Genomic DNA, 26,446 nt, shown 5'->3' with positions numbered 1-26,446 from the left:
ATTGTTGGAGTTATGCAAAACACTAACAGTGAGAGCATTAAGGCAAGATATATTTAAGGACTGTTGAAAAAGATGTCCCATGGTTCACATGCTATACTGCTATACTGATTCCAGCTGTACTTTCATTAAAATATTAAAATTAAAAATATGTTTATGTACAAATGGCTGGGTGGACACAGTTCCAATTGTTGCCAACCAATTTCACCAAGCACCCAGCCACGATCAGTATTTGTGGTGTGGGAAGTCAAGGATTATTTGTATCACCTTTATCCTGGCATATTCCCACCAAAATAGTACTGCTGTTAAGGATCTTCCTCAAGCAGTTCATTTGAGCACAAAATACATGGAATTTAAGAAGTCGGAAAATCCACTGACCACGGTACATCTATTAGTCTACAACTGCTTGAAAGAAGAAAATCATTGTTTCTCAAGCACATCGATTTGTCCAATAAAAAAATGAATCAGTTAATAAAGTAATTGTAAGACAGAAAAAAAATGTCGAACTATTTGTTTCAAAATAAACAAGTCAACATTTTTGTGTTTCAAAACTTTGAGATTACCTTAAAATCCACTTTGAGAGTTCTGAACACTACTTCCTCTGTTCTGATTGCAATTTACATATTTTCCTCATTTACTGTGGGAATTGGTTTGTGGTTTGTCTATTTGCTCTCTGCTTTTCATATCCTGTGGGCTACAGATTAAATTAATGTTTATAGACATCCAGATTCCACACATGAGGAGGCAATAGATTCTGTGAAAATTACAATATTTTGGCAATTACAGCTCCATAAACACATATAAAACCTCATTTGAGAGCAACACTGTTTTCTTTGGTGTTAGAGACACAAGAACAATAATTTGCTTCATTAACATGCTCTACATCTGAATAGATCAGTGAGCAGATTTTGTTTACTCATCGCCATGGCTTCCCGATGACTACACTTTCATGTTTTGCTTAGATCTGCCACACACTCCTGTCTAAAGTAAACAGTAAGTCAGCCTATTATCTACACCCCCTTCCCCATTACTCCTCCCCATTAATTAAGATTTGTAACCCCCTCTACAAATCTCAGCAGTCTTGCTGCATTGCTTTGTCATAATGTACCATAAGGACTATAGTGCTTGCCAGTGACAAGCTGGCTACACTCACCTGCGGTAAATGAGGGCATTTACTCCTGCTGGGTATATGGCTGGTCCTCCCCCCAGGTGCCAACCTGATGTTAAAGAGGGCCTGCAGTGCTGTTTGTGCTGCCTGGGTTTTTGCCAGCTTCTTGCTGCGTCCAGAGCCTTCAAATATTCTCCCATCAACCCTCACTGCCATTACAAAACTCTTGATGTGCTGCCTCTCCACAGTCTCCGAGAGGCAAATGTACCTCAGTCCTGGTCGCAGCTCATTTAGCAGCACCACTGGGTTCTTTTCGCTCTCTGCCGGGGACGCTGTCTTCTGCTTGTTTTGTTTGGCTTGGACCATTAAGTCCAACGTGTGGCAGAGTAATCTCCCGTGCCGGCAAGTGCCGGATAGCAATTCATTTTCTGTGGACCTATAGCATGGGAAGTTATCACTGCGGGCTGATGGCTCAAATTCTTTGAACAAAGTGTCAGGGAAATCTGCCTGGTCGGAGGTGAAGTCTGTAGAGGGGTTGCTGAGGTTCCCCATCGCAAAGTGAGCCTGTGACGCGTTGGGGAACTGAACGAAGGACTTCAGCGCGAGCTCGGCTGCCCTCATCTTCGCTTTCTTCTTTGTTGGGCCAGTGCCTTCGAACGTGAACCCATTTACCTCCACAGCAATGGAGAACACGGGGGCATGCACAGGCCCTGTCTGTGAAACCATCTTGTACTGTAAACCAGGTTTCAGCTCATTCAGCTGAACCAGGGCATTCTTTGGTGTGACCGACCATGAGAGTTTCTTGTAGATCAACTGTAGCTTGCAGAGGTGTCCACTATTTCCTTCCTCCAGAGGCCTTTTCCTTTTAAGACCAGAAGTCCCACTTCGGGACATATCAGTACAATAGAATCCCTGGTGGTCCACAGGAACAATGGCACGGTCCTCTAAGTTACCAACATTTCGGTTCTCTTTCACTTCAGCACTACTGGTGCCTGGTAAGAAAAAAGAAACAATAAAAGTCTAAGTAACATTAACAACTTGTGTTCCAAAATATTCAGAAGGACAAAATTACAAGAAGGGCAGGAAATTATCTGAAGGAAATACTTCTAAACAGAAAAGATGCAATTTGCACAGTGAATGTTAAGAAGGTTTTAAAGGTTTTCTTTCCTTATTGAATTGTATCTTATAAAAAAGATGGATTGTTTTAGAAATCACTAGCTTGCTTCCCATATACATGTTTATTTGCAACCACTTTACCTTATCATTCCGTAAGGCAGATGAAGGAGTCCCATATGTTACTCCCTTTAATTATATACTGTATATAGTGAAAAAGCAGTATGCTGAAATAAAATATCTTTTCTATAATTTATTATTATAATTATAATTACTACCACATTTGCTGACCATGTTACTGTTATATAGTTTCAAACCACTGTATGCATGTATGCATTAATCATTTTTATGCAATTTAATAGCATAAATATAATTGTTTTATTTTAAAGTATAATCAGAATCACATTTATCTGCAGCTTTACAGACACGATTTCCAAAATTCTATGCACCAAAGCTGTCTCATTCAAGTGTTTAAAATTCCCCATCCAAATCCTCAAAAACAGTGCATTACCAGCTAAATTATTTCATAATCTGTGATGAAATTGGTTTTGACTATGGTTAAACTTTTGTATTCTTTTTTCATTGTTTTCAGTAAGAAGCACCAATCCCTTTATAATAGATGGATGTCAGTAGGTGTTAAAGGATCTTTGAAGATAAAGCATTCTGCAGTCTTATTTTACTTAGATGTATCAAATAAGTTGGACTTCAGGAACTGCCTTAATACTAAAACAGAAAAAAAGGATTCGAGAGAAAGTCTGATCTTGTCTAAGGTTAATAAGCAACAATAATAACAATAGTAACCTGAAATTTAGTAAACTAACTAGTATTCTTTTAGAACATAAACAATGCATTCTTTAAAAGTAAGATTGTAACATTAGGATTCCCACACATTTACATGTACAATAGAACAACAAAAAAACTAAAATTATTTTTTCTGAACCAAATCTTGATTTCCTTCCTCTTACAGTATTGAGATACTGAAAATAGTTAATATATTTTTAATTTTAATATGCCTAAACCTTGTCAGCGTTAAATGCTTGCCTGGCATACTCTCTAACAGTGACATTGATCAACAATACATTCATATATCCAGGATAATGCTTGTGCAGTCTGTCAGTATAATAAACCCACAGAAGGTCTCTAGATTTCTGCTCCTTGGGGGCTACAGTATCTTCAGGTTTCCATTCTATGTTCTTCAGTTATTTATTGGATTAAAACCAGATAAGGCCAACATTTTAATTTTAACACCTGTATGTATGAACATTTTAATACAGCCCATTATATCACATGGACCCATTAAACAGAATGAATAGTGTCTTTCAAAGACCAATGTTCCCCACCCCAGATTTGATGCAAAGAATACCACAGACACCATAACCATACCCGTTCTACTAAATACGGACATTCCTTATCCTCTGTTGTTTACATTTGATTAAAATTGACATACTGTACTGTATATGTCCATGTGGCTTTTGTGTGTCTTGTGTTTAGCAGTGGTACTCAGTTTTACTTTCAATGAAATCTTGTCCCTGAGTTAAACTAGAGGAATTGGGCATTGGTATACTAGTGAATTACTACTATAACTCAATAAGTAAATACTGTAGCTCATCTTTAATAATAAACTGTTAAAGGATAACGGCAGCTCACATTGCCCCCTTTTTTCAAGGACAGCATTACACCTAGGGAGAGAATGTGTTTGGTCTGATAAATCACAAATTACTTCAGGGTACAGAGAATTTGTTGGCTTCTCTGAACAGATAAATGTTTCTCTTTGATATAACCTAAAGCTTCTGATTAACAGCTTGTCTCATCAATAGAGTTATAAACTCAACATGGAGTAAAAATACAGAAAGTGAAGGATACTGTATATATGTACTTTATATGCTGTGCATGAAAATAAATTTACATCACTATTTATGCATGTTATTGGAAAAATACAGTATAACAATTTTGGATATTGATTAAATGTTTTTGGCATTATTTTAATAAATTGAACACTCATGACTAAGTGTAAAAGAATACTGTAATTGTGACTATTGCATAATCACCTATTCATCTCATTATTTACAGAGTTGACTGGGCACAGATGATGAGGTACCTTAACGTGTTGAATGTCAGTCCTGATGAAAACCAAAAATAAGAACACCACCTTCATGCAATTGATTGGGTGGAGGCTAAAGCAGAGCATTGTCACTCATTTCCTGGGATGTTCACAGATAGCAATTTCTATCCTGCCAAGATCTTACAGCCAAATACAGCCAATCAACGATAGGTTGCAATTTAGAAGACCATGAGTCATAACACCTTTCTAAAATTGACACATGATCATACTCCATCTTCATGATCGTTTTCAAGCTGTCAGTTCCACAGCATCAGAAACATCTGGTTATAACAATCTGTGCATCAGAATTCCAACTGTGAGGAAGTAGATAAACACTCATTGTTGCAGGCCTGACAACCACACATGGGATCAGTGTTCACTGATGTTCTCTGACACAATATAATGAGGTGGTGCGAACAATATCTCATTTGGACTTGGCAGCAATGGAGATGGGCTCTTTTTAGTGAAGAATCAAAGTTATCTGTGGACCACTGTGATGAATGGTGATGGTAAGGGTAAAGCATAATTGTCTGGGCAGGAGTAACTAGATGCTACAGAACCCCACTTGTGGCGATTGTTGTTCTAACTGTACAACACTACAGTGATCAAATAGAGGGGCCTCTTGACTGGACAAAATTCTAAACTGCATGGAAGTCACAAGGTATTATGCTGTGCAGTGTCATGTAATGGCTATCATTCTGTGCTTCTTTTAAGCATGATGTAATTTAGTTTTTTGTAGAAACATTTAGAGATGACTGACTTAAAAACAGTTTTAGAAACTGATCGGGTGGATAAATCACATTTGGTTGAAAAAAGTTAAGAGCTGTACAATGTTAGGATTCAAATAAAGATAATCCACAAAAAGGTATAACTGAATGTCTTTAAGTCAGAATCCACACTAAGGGGTGATTCTAAGCATCTCATTCGTTTCTGAGATGCTTTCTCACCCGTGGGGCAATTTCAAAGGATATTGGCACTTCTGGATATATGACTTCTGTGGCGCACACTTTCAACATCTGGTATATTGTGCTTAAGATAATTTTACCTTTACCAGTGGAAGCACTGAAACATTTTTTATGTATTTATTTTTATTTTAATACATTTATTTTTGAAAATTCTCTGGGTGGTGGGTGTCATATTAGACATTATCCATATAATAAATTTAAACTTAAGAACTTCTCTTCAGTGCAGCTAAATGAGTTTGGATCCAGCAATCTAACAGTATTTTACTACAATTCTTTAGTATTTCAAGCTAGGTATTGAAGAGCGTGTTTTAACCTTTATTAAAAAGAGACATGGAATTTCCTACCTTCCAATCTATAATGTCATTGACATTAAACTGGGTGATGACATGCAATGAGGCTTCACTTTGGTCATATTCAGAACGGCCTCCTGTCCAACCTCTGGTAAAGATGAAATATCAGGGGCACCAACTGTGCATGGAATTGTAATGGGTGATCAGGTGTTTCTACAAGTAGAAAATCTCCATTTAAACACTCCACACACTGGCCACTATGTGGAAAAGGCAGGTGCAGAATGATCAAAGATACTAATATTATTTTGCAAGAGCACTACTATCTCTTTGTGCCTTTGTACAGTATATAAAAGTGAGATTAAAAGGAGTGCTACGTGATGTTTTGAACACTGGGTGTAACCACTCTAAAAAAAATCAAAATCAATTTGGAAGTTGGAAAACACAACAATAAACATAGCATACAAAAAACATGCAACCAAACAGTGAAAAAAAATGTAGCTGTGGAGATTTGAGTGTGAAAATATTTTTAGGTGTAATTGACTCAGTGAGTTACTCATTAAATGCAATGAAGGAATTTTTACTTCTATTGTGAAATAAAATATGAATCTCAATGACAAGCGAGACTGTAAATAATGGCAGCAAAATTAGTTTGCCTCTGTGTGTTCCTTTGTGCAGTGCCTGATAAAACATATTAGGGCACATACAGTATTTGAACCCTTGCTTCACTTTTAGGAATGACCTTAAACTGTTTGCAAGAATTTGAAGAAGGTAAATATTAATGTCTAATATTAATTTAGTTGTATGGCAAGCCACATACAAATCCATTACAGTTAAGCTTTTCTACTAAATTAACAGGTTACCGGGTTGACAGTACATTTAGACATCAATGAAGAATATTACAAAGGAAAAGACTGTTTTATATTCAGCGATGCAAACATATTAGAATTTAGGGATAACACTGAAGATGAATGACCATTATTTTTCGCCTAGCTTCCATGTAAATGCTGTTTCCAACTATTTGAATAATACTACAATTATTATATATGTGTGTGTTTACTCATGCACAAATATAAATTCAACACCTTGTATTATTTTAATGGATCATATACTTTAAATAACTGTCATCAATCAGGTGCGAAATAATCTAAAAAAGTTCATCACACGTATGGAGTATCACTGTCACCATCGCTTTCAGTAACCACTTATCTAATTCAGGATCACAGTGGCATGAAACCCATCCCAGAAAGCACTGGGCACAAGATGGGACGCCAGTCCATTAGGAGAGCACACAGGGCCAATTGTTACCGAAGCCACGTAACCTACCCGCATGTCTTTGGACTATGGGAGGAAACCAGAGCACCTAGAAGAAACCCATGCAAACATGGGGAGAACATGCAAACTCCACATAGACAGCACCCCAGAAATTGAACCCAATGCCCCAGTGCTGCAAGGCAGCAATGGTAACCACTGTGCCATCATGCAGACCTACTTACAGGATATGCTAATGACTTTTTGGGACTTTTTCCATAAGAAATAAATACTGTTAGAATTCACATTTTAGATCAGTATCTGGATTACAGTACCTCTCACAGCAGTCACACAATCTTTATGTCTTGATGATCTTAAGAGCCGCTGGTGAGGTATGTTTTACTAATATTCTTAAACAGTTGTTGGGTGACGACAAAGATTTTTGGTCAAGACAGTCTTCTGTTGATGGTGTTCCATCTGGTCTACCAATGGCCAACATCAGTGAATAAAACAGAGCAGAGCTTTTATCCAGAGCAGAGAAAGATCAAATTTACAGTGATACAAAGAAGCAGAATAAAATAAATCAGTTAAAATACAATCTAGTCTACTACAAACTACACAACCAATTCATTGTATTATGTCATACAAATAAATGACATAATATGAATTAGAAGAGTATACAGACTCTTAAAATGCTCAATAATGAGCAGTAATTTAACCGCAATTAACTTTTTTATTGTGAGTGCAAGAAGGAAGTTATATTACCAGCCCTTGTATTAAAGAATAAAAATAAGATGAGGCCACTTGGCCCATCTAGTAAAAACATCACTATAATACAGTGAGATACTGAAGAATTTAGTCAAAAGTTTAAAGATTACAGTTGCTGTCTAAATAGAGAAATCTTGTGTAGATGTCAAAGGGTGGTTAGTAGTTTAATTTCAATCACTAAAGAGCGATGGAGTAGAAGTGAGAGAATGAAGAGGTGGTGCTGGAGGTCTGGAGAAAGAGAGATGGGCTGTATGAAGAAATTATACACTGGAGATGAGCAGGAGCAGAGTGGTTGCGAGTGTTTGAATCCAATGTCTGTGGCACTAAAGGGATTGGTGTAATGAAGTAACGGAAGAAAAGTGAGGATAAGTAGTATGTTGGGACTAGGAGAGGAAGAGATCAAGAGTGACACCAAGGAGCTCAGACCTCATGTGACAGAGTTTAAAATGATAGTAGTACATCCAGGAGGAGATGGCTGTGACACCAGCAGAGGTACAAAAGGAGATATAAGTATCAGAGGGAGAAAAAGAGAGGAGGATTTTAGCATTATTGCCATAAAAAATATAGGAAAAGCTGTGGGATGAGATGCCATACTCCAGGGATAAAATGGAGAAAACACCCAAAGTAGGCAAAACAAGTGTTTAATTTGTCTTTTTCAAGCAATACAGAATTAAGAGGAACTCATTAATATAATTAGGGATACTATATATGAATATTCTTTTTTGGTTTACTGATTTACCTATGAGAATTTCATGATCTATTTCTTGTTTTTTCTCTTATGTTTTTATTTTATTTCGTCTGCTTCTTCATATATTTCAATTATAAAATGATCCCTAAGCTGCTGATGTGAATGTCCCTTCCCTTTCAATCGCCTTAACCAGCACATAAACTGGTGATATCACAAAAGACATCGCAAGGCACAGGTTTTAAGGTTTGATGAGCAAAGTAAGTTTGGAAATGATTTCACCTCTCCATGCCAAATGTGATAAAAAATTGCACCCTTAACACATTTTTGTTCTGTCTAGACTTAAAAAGACCAGCTGATCAACTGAGCAGTTGGCATTGACGTCTCTAAATTGGGGAGGTCTAAGGTTTAATTCCCACATGTGGCTGACTCAAACTAGCTGTTAGGCAGCAGTGAAGAGGGAAGCAGAGAAGCAGGCAGTTCAGATGTATGGTAAATTTTACTTGGAAAGAACAGAATATTGTGTCGGGGGCAAGGGAGGGAAAAGTTTGCCAATCATTTACTGCGCTATTCCCAGGAAGGAAATATAAGTTTGTCAGCTGAAATGAGAACAGTCTAATAAGGTTCGCATTGCAGTCTTTGATATTTCCAGCACCTTCACAGTGGTTTGTAGAACGTTTGCTATTTCCAGAAAAATATCAATAGAAATCAAATACTGGCTACCATCTTCAAGAACAGGCTGATACTGTAATTTGGGTTTGGGTACAATGAGAAGCACACAGCAAGAACTTATCACAAGGGATGGGTGGAGAACATCAAATGCCTGGTAGATCAGGGCTCTGTTGGACTGCCATGTCTTTTTCTTTCTTACTGCTGCTGTGTGACTAAGATTGTAAATAGTCTTCTGCTGAGATAGAAAGAGGTCGTCGACATTGGAATGGGACAAAAATAATTAACCTTAATTCTAACTGTAATACTGCTTACTGTATATTCTTAAATTCATTCATCTGGGCCGTTATACTCTTTATGGTTACGATCCATTAGTCTTATATTATTTCCAGAATTTACAAAAGGTATAATACTTAAGGTTCCAAAACTGAAATGACAATCTGAAAATTAAGAACAACATGGAGTGAAAACATTAAGAATTGCAAATGAGAACCTCGATCCCATCAGCTGTAAAAGCAGTACCAGAATATTGTGGAATGAACACTAGAAAATATACATATACAAATATACAAAAAATAAATATTTAAGGAACTGGTTACAGTTTTAGGTTTGGAAAGAAGTGTAATACTGTCTCATTAATACTAAGCGATATTACTGTCTATTAATCTCATTTCAGTTTTCACATTTTGATGGCCAAAATATACAAAAGCAGTAACAAACCAGGTCTTAGCTTGAAAAGAGTAATTAAAATAAAAAGAAAACCTATTCTTACTGCAACATTGTGAAAAAGTGTCTTTAAATTATGGTTTTGACCTTCTAGCCCAATAAACACTGCACTACTATAATAATTTAGGCAAGAGCATTTAGAAAAGAAAAAATCAATACCTGCCACAAACACGGTATTTAAATACTTAAACTGTTTCATTAAATATTCAGCACACTGCTAGAAAAATCAATAGAACACTGACAATAAAACAGCAAGCAACAAGGAAAATGATCTGCGTTAATCCAAAGAAAGGGAAATAGATTTTTGTTTCACAGACAACTGAATAAGGTCAGATCATTTGATGAAGCTCCGGGAGGTTTCCAGCTGTCAGTGTATAGGAGTGTTGACAAACGCAAGATACTAATACAGAGAGCAATCTATATTAATGTGTAACAAATCAAGCATACATTTTACCATGTATGGAAGAGAATAATAATTTGCTCCTCAATTGGGCTTCCAGGGGATAATTGCAAAAACATTTTTTGTTTTGTTAGGTTGTTTTTTATTTAGAAAAGAGGCTGATTTATAAATGATTTTTTAAATTTTGTTTCTGTCATTTAAGACTTTTTCCACCTCTTTGACCTTTGAAGTCCTGTGAGTTTTTTAATGTAATGCCCACTTCATTTAAAAGCGATAACTGATGTTTTAGCCCACATCAGTCATCATTCACAAAAAAAAAATTGAAGTGGAAGGATAACTTACTTAAAGTGTCTTCATCTTCTGTGGTTGTAGTTCCAGGGCTCAAATATTTGAAAGGACCAATGAAAGCAGATAACATACTGACTCTCTCTGTAAAGAAAAAAAGTAAGAAACACAATTAAAAATACTTTTGTTCGTATCTAACTTTTTCCAAAATACTGTGTAACTTCTTTTCACTAGGAACGACAACGCTCAAGATCAAAGCGTGATGGACTATTATGGTGCGGATATTGGCTTAACCTGCTTGGCTGAGGGATCGCTAATTACTGACAGCTGAGTACGATTGAGCTTGGTTGTTATCATCCCTCCTGAACTTTCGTTATAAACTCCATTTATTGTGCATGAAAAAATTATCAAGACTGGTTGACTTCTTTATTTATAGTTATAAGAATGCATAAAATTAATAGTGTCTGAACTACAAATTTGATGTTAACATCAGACACCTGACAAAAACAAAACAGACTAGTGAGAAGCTGTACCTGAAAGCAAGACAACCATATTTGCATATGATCATTTTACTATAATATGTGCCATGACTCTGTGAAGATGTCATGACAGCTGTCAAGATAACAGAATGTTCTCATGAATATAAACATGAATAAGGTCTATTAGGCCCATCTTACTTAGCTTCACTGGTAATCTAAATGATGCTCACTCATGATCTAACTGGTTTTTAAAAGGCTCCAGTATAATAGAGTCTACAGATTGACATGGTAAATAATTCGAAATAACCATCACAGTCAAAACGTAATTCATGCAAGGCACTTGCAGTTGCTTAGACATGTAAAGTGCTATATACATATTATTTACTTATTATTTTATTTATTGATACTAAAATGTACAGACATTTTTGTCAATTTTAATGTCCATTTCACAGCAGTATTAGTGACTCAGCTAAGCAGCTTTGTTAATGAAGTGTTTCTGAAATAAAGTATGAAGTATTCTGCTATAAAATATCTTTTGCAGGCGTGTTTATTAATTATAGACATTATAATAAACAACTGGCTTGATAAACATCAATCTTGAGGGCACCTAAATTACAGCATCATTGATCAAAATGAAAAGGGGTAAAAGGAAAAAAACATGGCATAAAGTACGACAACTCAAGAGTAATCTTTTTCTATTCTGAGTGAGAGAACTAAACTGAATACTTTATAGACTCCCTATTCAAAATGTTTGACATAAAAGAGGCTAGAATTTCTGTTATAAAATGTGGTTTAAACAGCTATAAAGCAGAGGTTTACAAAGAAGTCCCTAGTTCTCTTTTCAGACTGCTTTGCTTGCACCTGTCTTCTTGTTGTTTGCAGTACAGGTTCCTATTAAGGATGTTGTTCGGTTCAGTGGTTTTGACGCAGACAGAATGAAATTGACAGGCTGAACGGATCCTTAATTAGCTCCTTCAGATCTGAACGTTTCTTAATGATCAATAGTTTTAATGGTCTGACTATCCAGCAAGAGAAAGAAAAGTGATAAAAACAAAAATGCCAATTCATTTCTGACAAGGATGAGAGGGTTCAGTGGTAAGCATATGGCTTCTGACACGCTACACAATATATCACCTGTTGTAGGATTTGTTTATTGCACACAGTTTATTCTTAAACTATGTGCCTTTTTCATGTCTCTGTCAATAGCAGAGATAAAAATGAATGTTTATTCTTACTCTGGGCTCCTTTATCTGAAAGACAAATAACATGATTGAAGCCATGAAGTCTATTTAAAGTGTGATGTTGACAAGTTTAATTAGAAAGATCACAATGACTAGTTGATAACCGACAAACACAAAGGGGATTTTATGTGTTTAATAAAAGTTTTGAAGGAAAAACCAGCTACTAATAATGTTTGAAAAAATAATCATTCAATCAGTGCCTCGGAGTCAAAGAGAGAAAAATGATGAAAAACCAAAGCACAACAATGTCTTTTTGGGTGACTTTGAGAGAACAAATGTTCACAAGGTACCTAAATCAAATACTTAATTAACATAAAATTAATTTGAAAATGAAAAGAGCTCAGTATTTCTTAGGAATGCATTTGGAGCAATTCTTCAAATCTGCAATTCTGTCTAATCAGCGTTTTCCTATATGGAAAAACTTAATGGGCTAAAACACTTCATTGTGTACTTGTTAACTTGTTAATAATATAAAAAAGCACATTAAAACCCGAAAAAATGCCAAATGTTTTTTTTACTTAAATTTACTGAATAAAGAGCCTTAAACACATTTAATACACTCTATTTATACTCTGATCTGTACATACATAATTTGGTTCTAGATTTAGTTATGATAATGCTAAATGCTTATACTGGTACAGTACTACAGTACATCCCAATATCGAGAACAAGTGTCAACTGGGAATAAAACAGATTTCAACCCATCTAATATTTGTTTAGTTGTGACGTGATGCTTTTTAAATGAATTTTTCAATTGGAAAAACATCAGTTTCTATATTCTGACACTTAATTTGCAAGAAAATTAAGCAACAATTATCAAAATTAAGCAACAAACTATCATGTTTAAAGGACAGATTGTAAGATTAAATACCACATTTAAGGATAAAACTCTAAAGGAGCTGCTTGCTGTGGTATCTACACTTGCTATTAATTGGAATTGCTTTGGATGTCTTAGAAGCTGTTAAATGAAGGGAGTAGCAGCTAATGGTTAGAACAGCAGTGTCTCTAAATTTTTAATCCTGTGATTTGGATATCTTTTGAACCGTAATAGATAAACTTCATGCTCAGTTAGAACAAGCACTGACAACAACATAAACGACTGAAAAAGTATGTGCAGCAAAAAAAAATTGATGTTAATTTTTTCTCTTGGGCAAAGACTTTTATAAGCTTTACAATTCTTTAATGTATTTTTTATTATATCTTCCTGCCTTGGGTTCTTCCTACTTAGTCAACATCTTCAGTTAAGTGATCAGGTCCACAGAGTTCTAATGCTTTTCTCTACCTTCTTAAAATAAATATGACATTAGCCTACCAATGAAAGGTATACTGTAACTAAGGTAAAGCAGTTGATACAAGACTCATTTCTTGACATCTGAATGCAGCGTGCTTAAGCAGATACAGTACAACCTGTGTGTCAGAAAACACAGAAGAAGCCGGATGCTGCAAATTTACAACCTTCTGACAGAGTCATACTCTAGCACTTTAATTAATAATTTATTGTATATGCTTTAAATCTAACCTTTATATAGTAGTATATTTTGATGGCTTACTCTTACCACCACATTGTACATCTGAAAACCTGTTCAAATAGAAGGACTGAATATGAAAAGAAATTCTGTCTACTCTATGGCTTTCCAATAGTGTAGTGACTTGGAACTGTGAAGTTTAAAAGGAGTACTAAAATTTATCTGACATACCAAAAAAAAAGTCTGCAGTTTCCTCACCGATTGATGGTATCGGCTGCAGCTGAAGAAAAATTGTCATTTAAAAACTTTCAAGAAGTCTTTGACTGAGAGATGAAGAAAACATTTGATGCAAGCAGTGTTCATTTGTGTTTCTCTTGAAGCAGTTGAGTTTATATGTTTGAGGAGACAAATATCAACAACACTGATTTGCCAACAGATCAAGAGGAGCACCAAGTTCCAAACAGGCACAGTAACTTAGTTGCACAGTTCTGAACATTATTTCGAATGTACTACTGTATATACTATAGTATACAAAGGAACAAATAAAAGGTTTATTCCATGCTGAAAAAAAGAAGAAAGAAAACACAAAGTTTTGGCCGTGGAGCCTTCTTCAAGAAGAAAGAAAGAAACATGTTTTCTTTCTTCTTTTTTTCAGCATGGAATAAACCTATTATTTGTTCCTTTGCAGCCTACGCATGCTGACGTAGCTACCCACCTGAACTACTATAGTATACTGTATACTATACTGTATCCTTTTATTCCATCACACTTTTTATTAACTTCATGCCACATTTCAAACCATGTAAAGTCTGTGCCAGGATTTTTCACTGCACAGCTGACTGTCTGAAATGGCAGTCACTGTAGCTACTTAAAAATTGCAGATATATTTCTCCCTAAAGTCAGTAGTTCCACTGTACAGTCTATTATGTCATTGATAAGGCCGAAGAAAGATTGTTACCGAAACCTTCCAAATGTTATGTGTACAGATGGACCTGTCCATCTGTTGCCTAAAACAACCAGATTTTCAGAGACCTCAAAGGAGATTTCCAGGAGTGTGAGGTAGTGACCACAGCAAGATGATCAGGGTCCACAGTAGTAAAAAGAAAACCCAGAAAGAGCAAAGGTTGCAGTGGATCACTTTGGGAGGAATGGAGGATGTCAAGCAACTGATAGGGCCGTTCGGGCTAGAGATCGCTGTGAGCCCCACTTTTTAATTGAAGCAGGATTATTGGTTCAGGATATTTTCCTGGATTTATTAGGCTTGTTGATGTGGTATTCTTTTAACAGTAACTTGTGTAAGGGATTACTTTTTACTTTCACAAAGACTTTAGTAATCACATACATTGATCCAAGTCATTTGTATAGTTTCTATGTGTACTTCTACCTTCTCTCTTAAAAGCAATTTCTTCCTACTTCTTATTCATTCAAAAAGTAATCCATTACATAAAATTACTTTTAAATGGAATGGATTACTTTTTAAAAGTAATTTTCCCCAGCACTGTACAGACATTAAACCAAACAATAAATTCAAGAACTTGTTAAACAAAAGTGATAACATTATCACCCTGAACAGTATACAGGATGTTTTGTGTTTATACCTGTGCTTAAATATTTGAACTGTAAAAACTAGAAAGATGGTGACAACAAAACTAAAACCTCTTAGTTTAGTTAATCAGGCTGCTTCTGTCTATGCTCTTCCAACCAGCTGATTAAACTTGAACTTACTCCTCTGTCCAGCTCCTTGAGAGATCTGTCATACTGCATCTTCCTTCTCAGTGAGCTTTGAAGAATGAGTCAGCAGAATATTTGCACGTAACCATTTGTGCTTTTATTAGGATTGCTATTGTTTGCTGTCAGACACATCACAACAGAAAGATTAGGGTTCTGTCCCAGATTCACTGAATACTGTTTCCTATCTCTCTCCCTAGTCCTTCTACCCCTTAGTCAGGTGCAACCCTAAATATATACTGTCAGGGTAGTTTTTATGAGAAACCTTGTCTTAATTACCACTGCACTTTAAATGGATTTTTTTCTATTAACTGAATGTGTGTGCTATATCATTATGTGTGAATACTAAATATACTTTTTTATTTTCTCTGCAGCAAAAACTTTGAATATTGCTCTGTATTTTTTTATTAAATTCATCCAATCGATCATCATCAAGATTTTTAAGAAGCATTTTTTCCCCCCGTAGAGCTTAATGGGAATGGTTCTGAATGCCTAAGATTGTAAAGCTGTTTTAATATAAAAAAATATCAGGTCTAAAAAGAACAGAAAAGTAAAACAAAATATATTGCAGTATTACCAAGATCAAAGTATGACTGGGTTAGAAAAAGGACACCATTACAGAAGGAGGCATAAGTTTTAATTGCACCGACCTTAATGATTGGATCCTAAAAAAATAGATCTTGCTTCTGAAAGCAGGAGCACACTTCAAAACTTTCAAAAATGAACTAATATGTAAATGTAAAGCTTTCTCTTCACTTTCCTTTAATCAAAAAAGAAGCAAGGGTATGCACAGACCAGCTGTACCTGGTTAGTAAATATGGCCCTCTCAGTGTATCACTAACACAGTTCAGTAGTCCAGTATATATATATTTTTATTGCCATGAGGTAGAATGCAATCTCTATGACTGAATGTCACTTCTTTTCAGTTACAGCTATTACTTTCCTAACTGCTTCAATATGGGGATCTCTAAAAGTATTACAAGGTGGTTACAGTGTGTGTCCAGAGTTGGCATTCTCTCACCGATATAACATAAGAAAGCAATATGAGAAGAGCAGCACAGGGCAGGAATGGATTTTCTTTAAATTGGAAATACTTATGTTGTTCTCCATTAGATTACAAATCGCTCGATGTAAAAATCAAATTCAGTCCTGCGAAACCAGATCTCGAGAGCTTTTTAATTCTGTTTGAAAGGAGGAACATATTTTTGACATTTACTTTGAGGGGGAGTACTTGCTGAAAAACTGTGAAGGTATTGTCAATTTATTCACACCTGATATATAGTGTGATTTATTACGTTACCACAAAGCAACAGTGTTCTGGGGATTGTGCTTAAATCACTTCTAAATTATTAGGAGGAAATTGTTTTAAGTACTCAACTCCTTCTTCTGGTTTATTAAATTTAAAATGTGGATTACGTTTTCTTTTATATTTGTGCTTTTTTAACTGAGTTTTTCACTCCAGTAAAAAATAAGTAATCCTAGACAGTTTCATCATTCAGATTTATGAAGCTTGAAGTGCTTTCAGATGACTGTGGGGGAAAAAAAAAGAACTTTGTTGCAATACTTGTACATTGTTGAGGTCTTTAAAGATCACATTTTAATGAGAAGGCTCAGTTTACAAATTTAGCATAATTATTTAGTTTGAGTGGTTTGATTGCAGTCTATGCAAAAGCATCCACAGAACATTTTAAAACTACTTTGTTGACTATAACAATTATCATAGCATGTTAAATAAAGCCTTTCAGTAATGGGTAAAATATTAATGGAACTTTAGAGCTAATTCCATGCAGAAAACAAAGAAGGAACACAATGTTTTTGCTGTAGAGACTATAGAATACCTGATATTAAAAAATGGAAGCAAGCTAGACTACCGCATGGGTGGGGCACCAGTCTATTGCAGTACACACCCACCAAACAAACCGATACAGTGACAATTTAGATACACCCATCAACCTTGCAATTATGCCTTTGGAGGGAGGGAAAAACCAGTGCACTCTGTGAATGCAGGATTTTACAGTTTGCAGTTTAAATCACTGTACTCAGGAATATTCCTCCTTAGAGAAACCACAAAGTGGATGAAAAATGTTCTTCCAGAACATATTGTTGTGATTAGAGATGACAAACAAAAATCATGATAGAATTAACCAGGCACTTTTTACAATGTAGCCCTGTTGTATGATTGGATAAAGATAGGTGTGGTTACGTTTCATAAGTTAAAGTATAATATTGTCTGTGCTGGTCACGTTAACAAACATTTTGACCTTTTCCGTTCCTTGGGGATCAGTAAAATAATTGTACTATATGTCTACATGGCTCTCTGGGTAAATGACAACCATGGCATGCAATTTTCTCATTGTATATTTGAATTAAAGTCATTGTGCATTAATCAATTATTTGTACTGTGTAGTCACTCATGTTTAAAAAGCAATAGTAACTGCAAAAGGAATGTGTTAATAAGATCAGTGTGTTTGCAAAGCTGATTGTATAAACAGGACTTTTCACTAATCTGTTCAAGGAGAAACACATTTTTCCTTTACTCAGACCAATGGCAAATATGCTAAACAAACATCCTATGAATGCAGAGCATGCCTTACAATTAATGTATTCTTTAGTGATGGGAGCCAATGAGGGCAATGAGGGCCTGAAAATTTGCATTTCAGATCTACAGTAAGTAGAAAACATGTAAGATATTATAAATATGAAACCTGGTTAGTCATTGTTAATTACATACTGTAAATTCCAATGACACAATCATCAGATTTCCAATTAAACTTTTTTCATAGTTTGAAGAGCACAAGAAGACACTACTGGGTATGCCATACTTTAACCTTGCACCGGTGTTCTTAGTTTTGTGAAAGACTTCATACATTTTCATTGTTTCATTGTTTCAATGTACTTCTAATGAGAAATCTCTTTTGAACATTGTTGTTTTATTCTAAGATTCATTTTATAGAGATACTGTATACAGAGTCCATTAGAGAGAGAGAGAGCACTGGGTGCTCAATTAAAATGGATCACAGCAGAAGACGTTGAGACTGTTCCTTTGATGGTATGTCAGGAATTAAGGTTTTAATGACAACAAACTGACCCAAAATTTAAAATTACATTATGGATATCTCATAGCACTCATCTTGCATAGCTAAGAAAACAACAAAGCCCTAAATCAAAGGGGATCATCTGCTGCTGTGGGGAGCTGAACACTCCTGATAGTCCTAGGGGACTGGTGTCTCATCCTACACATTGAGACCTGTTAAATAGGACTGAGGACCTTTGCCATTTGTTTGAAGGCATGGAAAATGCGGTTAATCAATCACTTACAGATCTTGTTAAGTAAATATTTTAGAATGGTGTTTATTTTTTGCCAAATGTATTTCATAAATAGTTTGCAATGTCCTTTGTCTAGAGGAATATAAACAAAAATGAAATCTCACAAATACATATGAATGGAAATACTTGCAGCTCACCTGTGTGAAAATATAAGCTTCGTGAAGGGCAGACAAATATAAATCAATCAAAATTTTACCTGATTTTGGATTAAGGTACTCAGAAATTCTTGCAAAACATTCCAAGGAGAACCTAACCGTAGCATAGTACTTACAAAATCTTTTCAAGACACACCTGACTGGTGTGACTTACGTCTGTTATTATCAGGCTGCACGCTTGCTGAATTTATGTGCAGTTTATTTCTAGACTAAGCTACAATAGCAGTATACGAATATATTTTTCCCTCAACACACCGGACCTCCTAGAACTGGGGGAGAGAGGACAGAGTAATTTATTTCCCCCAGCAAAAGAAAATAGAAATCTGGGTTAGACTCTTAAACATGGTGGACAAACACACTCCCAGGAGGGTGCCAGTACAAATTATTAGAGAGGATAAGCTCCCTCTCCTTCTACCAGTACTAAAGAAGGCAATGAGCCCCATCAGATTTCCCCACAGATCAACATAACAAATGGGTCAAATGAATAACTTGAGACACTAAAACATGAGGGAAGAGCTGTTGACTTACCTCTACTCTGGACTGAGTATTAAGCTTCGGTGGAAGTCACAGGAGGGAAAAAAACTCTCATTTCTAAAATGCATATCAACGCTTCAGTCTGCACTCTGATTAATGCGTTTAACTTCATCATATGCATTTGATGTAGCTACTAAAACAGCTGCATTTAAAAAAAAAGGATTGAGTGATATATTTGCTAGATTGATATTGTATTATTATGTGATATATAATATTATAAAAGCTCCAGTGTAGACTGAGTTTACAAACACATAATTCTGATGCTGCTATCAAAAGAAATAAAGCAAGCACTAAATGAACGTATTTTCCATACAATAGTATGATATTGTATTTTAGTGTTTCGGAGATAGCATGATGGCACAGTGGCTAGCATTGCTCCTTCACAGAGCTGGGGCCCTGGGCCCAATTTCAGGGGTGGATCGACTCTGTATTGAATAAAGTGGTTAGAAAATGGATAGATGGATTGTTTGGGTGATATGCAATATACAGTATGTTGGATTATTATTATGTAATATATAGCACAGTCCAGTGTAGCCTGAGTTTATAAACAAATAATTCTGATGCTATTATGATATTTTCAAAAGAAATAAAATAACCAACAAATAAACATTCATCCAATATCTAACTACTTTATCCAGTCGAGGGCCACAGGGCAGCAAAGGTCTATCGCAGCAATGGGCACAAGGCAGTATGTGTACAGAATGGAATCCCAGTCCATCTCAGGGCACACACAGACATGCACACACTTACATTATAAAAAAGGTATTTTTTATTTTCATCTGGAGTTCACCAGGAGTGTTAACAATCATTACAAACCTTGTTGTAATGAAATGACAAATGCTTTCATGGTTAAACTCTAGTTTTCATTAAAAAAAACAAAACTCTTTTCCTGCATATTTTTGCTCTACTTTCCAATTCTGAAAATGGAGATGAAGCGGAGCGCTAGAGTCTATGAATACCTGATTTTTTTTTCTTACACTGGAATGAACCAATGTATTCTGAAGCTGCTGTACTGTCTTTGGACAGTTGAGGCTTGTTGCAGGCAAACAGGTGGTAGAAATGCGTGGCATGTGGGTGTGTAAAAGAGCAGACGGGCTGATATTTAGCACCTGATTAACGGCAGAGAAGACAGAAGAGCAGGACCATCTGCTTTACATGTGTTATCTTGATCTTTGCCAAGGCCAGTGGTTTAGGTTGCACATAACAGGATACGGGCAGCATTCCTAATCCCTCCTGCCGTTTAATTCTATCACTGGGGATGGCAATCGCCAATCATACAGCACTACACATGGTGACATTAATGAGATACAATCAGCTTTATGCCCACTCACATCACATATCTTTAGCATCTTCTGCAAAAATAGGGGAATCCTACCACTTTTGTGTTTGAGGACAGAACAACATGTACTGTATAATCTATATGATTAAGACATCCAAATTTTTAGAAGGCTTCAGAATTGAGAGGGATCTTTGATGCCAGGTATTGTATTGAGTATCGCAATAAATTGGGCCAGAAATGCTTGACCTTATTTGTCATGAAGCATTGTAAAAGGTGTGTTAAGGGTCATTTTTAAAACTTCATGTTCCACAGCAACTGAAATGGATATCTTACAGGTGCAAATCAAGGTGGAGGTAAGGCAATTAACATAATTAAGATCAACTCAAGTAAAATGAAATAATGTTTTCTCTTTCTTTTAAAATTCATTGTGGAAAATTATCAATATTGTTTAGAAAGTAAAGGGAGAACAGTAGAGCTAAACTGAAGCAAATTTTAAAATGTATTTTATTTATAAATTCCCATTATGTTTTAAATAAGGTCTAGGACTGTATCCCATAAATGTACAATGTGTGACAAGTCAAGAAATAATTAAAAAAATTGCTCCTCATTTTAATTCTAGTACTTTAAAATTGTAGACAGCACAAAGAAAACTTAAATAAGAGATTAGCTAAAAGTGTTATCAAATTTACAAAACTGGATTAAATGATAGTTTAAAATGAGGGAAAGTGGAGACATCGTAAGTTTGCTACAAAAGCGGTTTCAAAGCAGTGCTTGAACACTGAGTGTCTTCTTGATAAGCTTCATTGCAAGATTACAAAGACTTAATTGGAGGAAACAAAAATGTACAAGCTCCTTTGGTCAATTAGAAAATATACCTTTGCTGTTAATGTTCAGTTCCATAGCAAAAAGGATGACAGGGCTCTTGTAAAAAAAAAAATTACTTGACTAAGATGAGTGCAACATAAGAGGCGTCAGCTAACATGTTTGGATAATGACTCTGAACTAGCAGTCAACAGGGAAAGTGCCAAACAATGATGGCAATGCTCTCAAATAATTTTGCTAAAAGAAAAAATAATGGGAGTTGTAACTTAAGCTTAAAGCATTCAAACTGCTTTGTGAGTCCCAACGTCACATAAAAAGCAATTTTTACTTCTGAAAATCTTTAAGTACACAGTGTAGGAAATCTGTGCTAAAAAGGCAGCAACAAACTGAATGCTTTATTTTTCTGTATGAAAGAAAACAGTTTTTACATCTGCAACCATAAAATCCTACCCTTCTCCTACCATCATACACACATCTACTTTACAGTAGAACAGTCCACTTATGCAACATTTCATGCTTCCATCCTTGCAATTTGATTTCTGATGCAAAGAGCTCATCTGATCATGTTTGCATGAATAACCGTATGCAATTACAATCATTAAACAGTTAATCGCAGATTTTTTTTTTTTGCAACGGGCTCACGGCTCATGATTTCCCCACTGATAAATGACAGATTTAATGCATGGTATACGAAGTATTTTTATTGAATATTTATGAAAACTTTGATCCACAAGACTCAGGAATTTACAATTGTCTTCATACAAGAATTGTGTGCATTATCTGTTGCTGTAGTAGAATGATAACAAGTAGTCTACTGTGTTTATCTAATTTACAAAGTAAAGCATTTACATGTCAGGGATTGTCTTGTTAAGAGGTTTATGAGGCAAGCAGAAGATGATATTCACCTTCTTAAAAACAAGGTGAAATTTGGTTGTGAATGATACATAGTCATGAGATAAAGCAACACAGGACAATGTGGAGCTCTCAAAAAAGCGTTTGCAGAATGAAATTAATTGCTTTATGTTGGCACTTTGCTTCATTCACTAACACAGAACAAGGAAACCACTTCCTTTTCCTTTTTTTGTATCCAAAGGAATTAGCTCCATAAGTCAAATATGAAAAAATAAGATCCCAATAGTACAAATTGTACTGATGAAATGACAAAAGAATTTCTTAACATTTCATATTTTAACTCCATGTTTGTGTTTGAAAACATCCTCACAAAGTGAAAAATGTGAAGCATACAGCACCCACTGTTTTCTTAAATGCAAAAAGGTGACCTAAAAGGATCAAGTAACTATGCAATGGCTGTTCTGTTTCCATCCATGTCATGCTTTATCCACTTCGCTTTCCATTCCTCCAAAGTTTACCTCGAAAATGTAAAGCATTAATAATGGCAAAAAGCAATGTACTGTAAATTGCTGTAACCTATGTGTGTGCTGTCTATCTGTCTTACTGTATCTACCAACTAGACTGCAAGTGGCTGTAACCAAGATGATGCTGTGTATTTTCTCATAGAGCAAGCTCAAAACTGCATCCTTCTTTGTTTCCCATTCTCTGGTCAATGCTCCACCAGCAGCAGATCGGACTGATTAGAGATATGTCCACTCTGGATGGTTCTAAACAAGACTGACTGCTGCTGGTGAGGTTGGCTGTGTTGCTTCCCCTCACAACTCCACACCAACCCCAACTGTGCAGGAGACAGGAGAATCCTGGCAATGTGGGAGCACACTGAGCTGCGTCCAGCTGTGTTAAATAGCTCTGTAAAATCTGCTGATCAGGTTAATCATAAAGAACAGGGGGATGGATGGCAATGCCACTCAGTGATCTTAAATCCCCTTGGTTCAATCTTGAGCTGCAGACACAAAGGAGAGTAAAATCTGAATCTGGTGTTTTGTGAGAAAAAAAAGATCAGATTAAAATTTTCAAAGGAATGGTAATAACTTGATTTTCCTTTAATATATGTTATTTTGCAGACTTTAAACATTTTACTGTACCATTATGAAATAATCCTCACATTTAAAGAGAAAGACATTAAATGATAAAACACAGGTAGCACAGAAGAATCTCTGGTTACGCGGAAGAAGAAAAACTATTTTAAGACAACATTTGATCTCTGCGTAACTCATAGGCATTTATAAAATCATCCAGTAAAGGTTTAATCATCCAGTAAAGGTTTAATCCACACTGAAAAGAGAAGAAAAGAAACACAAGGTTTCGGCTGTGGAGCCTTCTTAGGCTGACACCTTGTTCCTTTGTAGCCTACGCATGCTGACGCAGCTACCTACTTCAACTATTTAACTTTTTGATGACCTAATCAAAAATATAATGCCCCAATACATACAGTAATTATGCACTAGAGTAAGTGCTATCAGACGTCTTTGTGACTTTTTCTTAGCATTTATCTTTGTCTGCTTCACAAAAAATAAACCTAAATCTGATCTAATTTACAGCCTGTGTTTTATGGTTTCCATTATGTATGTAATCAGGCTGAATGTTTTCAGTTTTTTGTTCAGCAAAAGTTACTGCACCAATGGTCCCAGAATGCACAGATGGGACATCGACAGTTTTTCATTGCCTGTTCCATACGATAGAACTCAACACATCTGGTATGCAGTGAAAAGCATCTTTGCACTAATTTATTTGTCACTATATATTGAAAGGACTATCTGTCATTCTGCCATGCCTTAGTTGCATGGTGATGTTTGTAGACATGGCTAGTCACAAGTTTCGGATGTTGGTCACTTGGGACATACTTATAGCTGCCAGCCTGTTAGGCACTGGAATCAAAAAAGGAAGCAAATATGGTAAAATCTTTTCAAAGCTTTAAAGGAGCTCTCCCATTTCAGCTTAAAATACAAAAATTGAAACTATGCATTTGTTGTTATCCTGTATTTTTATACTGAGGAATTTAAGGAACTGTAATCCAGATAAGATTAAGTACTTGGTTATAGCAAAGTTTGTCAGAAGCATATTACATTGTAAGTATACTGTACATACTGTATATACTGAAAGTTTTGACAGTATGATCCATCCATTTCCTGAATGCTTTATCTGAAACAGGGTCATGGGGGAGCTGGAGCCTATCCTGGGAAGCTACGGGTGCAAGGTGGGATGGACCTCGGACGGGATGCCAGTCCATCGCAGGACACACACAGACACAAAACATTCACACACTCACACCAGGGCCAATTTTTCCAGGAGCCAATTAAACTACTAACATGCCTTCGGACTGTGGGAAGGAACTTGAAAACCCGGAGAAAACCTAAGTGAACACAGGGAGAACATACAAACTCCACTCAGATAGCACTCCAGGAATTGAATCCAGGACCCCAGTGCTAAGAGGCAGCAATGCCAACCACTGCATCACCGTGCCCCCAGGACGATATACTATCAAATAAAAATTAAAATGGCTCCATTAACTGAAGACTCTGAGAATTTTTTTAGCATATCTGTTACTGAGTTCAAATTCAATAAGTGATGTGCTATAAAGACCAAAAACCCTTACAAAATAGTCTGCAGATAAAACAACACTGTTTTATCTTTTATCAAATTACAGAAAGCACAAAGCCAACAAACGCCATTTGACACATCTTAATATCAGTTGAAAAGCTTTCTAATTTTATATAATGTGCTAAATGTGTCTGAGCACTAAACTGAATAATTGCAGCATGTTGGAACATTTAGATTTTCAATTATATGCCAAGTATACATGGTAATGTGTGCATGTATAAAAAAGACTCACTAGGAAGTTCATACACATTCATATGCATAAACCTAAGGGTGTTCTACAAAAGGAGGCAAGCTTGAAGGCTTCCAACCCCAAAGAGACCATATTTTCCATGTAACTGAACACCCTGAAGGGTCTTTTACATTTTGAAGCAAAGTCAAACACCATACCTAAAATTGTTTAAAACATTTTTAAGGTAAAAAATATATATTTTTTAAGACTAAATGAAATGTCCTTCCTCTAAAAAAGGGAGGCAAAAAATACATACTCTATATACTGTACATAACTGCTACTGAAAAGTGTAAGGTCTGATCAAATTGTGTTGAATATGGTAAAGTCTCACCTGTTTTTGTGATTGAACATCTAATAAATGTATAGCTGTGTAATAAAATTAGTGAATCACATTGGTTGCTTTAATTCCATGGACACAAGTACCGTTAAAACACATTCAAGGACACCTATATGTTCATGTAGGGTCAAGACTTTTGGACATTAAAATATAATTGAGAAAAGTCTTTTTTCTTGACAATTTTTCAGCAAAAAATCTGGTTCCTGTTATAAATGAAATATATTTCGAAAAGAATGTTGTACTGTACATGCATTTCATGCAGTCATAACAAATAAGAGGATTGAAATATCCTTTTTTATCTACACATAGCATTATCCCTATTAGCCTATACAGCAACTAAACTACAGTCCTGAAAGTGATTATCTTAAAGAACACAGAATAGTTCGATACAATAGAATTTCAGAGTAAGATTTCTTCTCCCTTGTCAGTGAGAAACAGTAAAAAAAAACCACAACAGCAAAATAAAGGAAACACAAAATTAATTTGAACATGATTTAAATACAAGGAATTGCTTCCTGGAATTAGGAAATTAGGCATTTTTAATGCATTACTCCCAATGATGAGTGCCATCTTATGATTTAAATCATGTCTAAATGGAAGAATTGTCAATCCCTCATAAACAATTATCAACATTGATCCTGTGTTATTGCTGCTAAAGGACTATGTACAAAGTATTAACTGGGGGGGGGGGGGTGAATACTTTTGTAAACGAGAAATGTAAGTCTTTCATTCTGGAGAAAATAATGTTCTTGAATAAAAAATATTTTATGATTCATAAATGTGTTGAATTTATTGGGTTATTTAAGGGAGAAAATTATTTCAATGTGTTAAAATCTGGAGGTGTAACAGGAACAAAATGAGAAAAAAATTCAAGGGGGTGAATACTTCATGAAGGCACTGTACGTTTAAAGTTAGAGGAATTCAAACACCTGAAAGTCTTTTTTAGTAATCACAAAGAAAGCATTGACAGATCTATCACCA

The 26,446-nt window shown here is 35.6% G+C and overlaps 1 protein-coding gene across 1 annotated transcript in view; it reads right to left on the bottom strand.

Moving 5' to 3' along the window:
* The window catches only part of adarb2 (adenosine deaminase RNA specific B2 (inactive)), a 214,881-nt gene that overhangs the window by 68,797 nt on the left and 119,638 nt on the right, over positions 1-26,446 (bottom strand). Inside the window, exons 2-3 of the mRNA XM_088918913.1 lie at positions 10,413-10,499; positions 1,151-2,097 (exon numbers count right to left, since the gene is read on the bottom strand). Of these exons, the coding sequence (XP_088775039.1) occupies positions 1,151-2,097; positions 10,413-10,499 (1,034 nt within the window). The remainder of the gene's footprint in view (positions 1-1,150; positions 2,098-10,412; positions 10,500-26,446) is intronic.

Source organism: Atractosteus spatula, chromosome 6 (genome assembly GCF_055471065.1).
Source record: "Atractosteus spatula isolate fAtrSpa1 chromosome 6, fAtrSpa1.hap1, whole genome shotgun sequence".
NCBI lineage: Eukaryota > Metazoa > Chordata > Actinopteri > Semionotiformes > Lepisosteidae > Atractosteus > Atractosteus spatula.
Note: the sequence above shows the minus strand (reverse complement) of the source record. Positions and strands in the feature narration are given on the sequence as shown.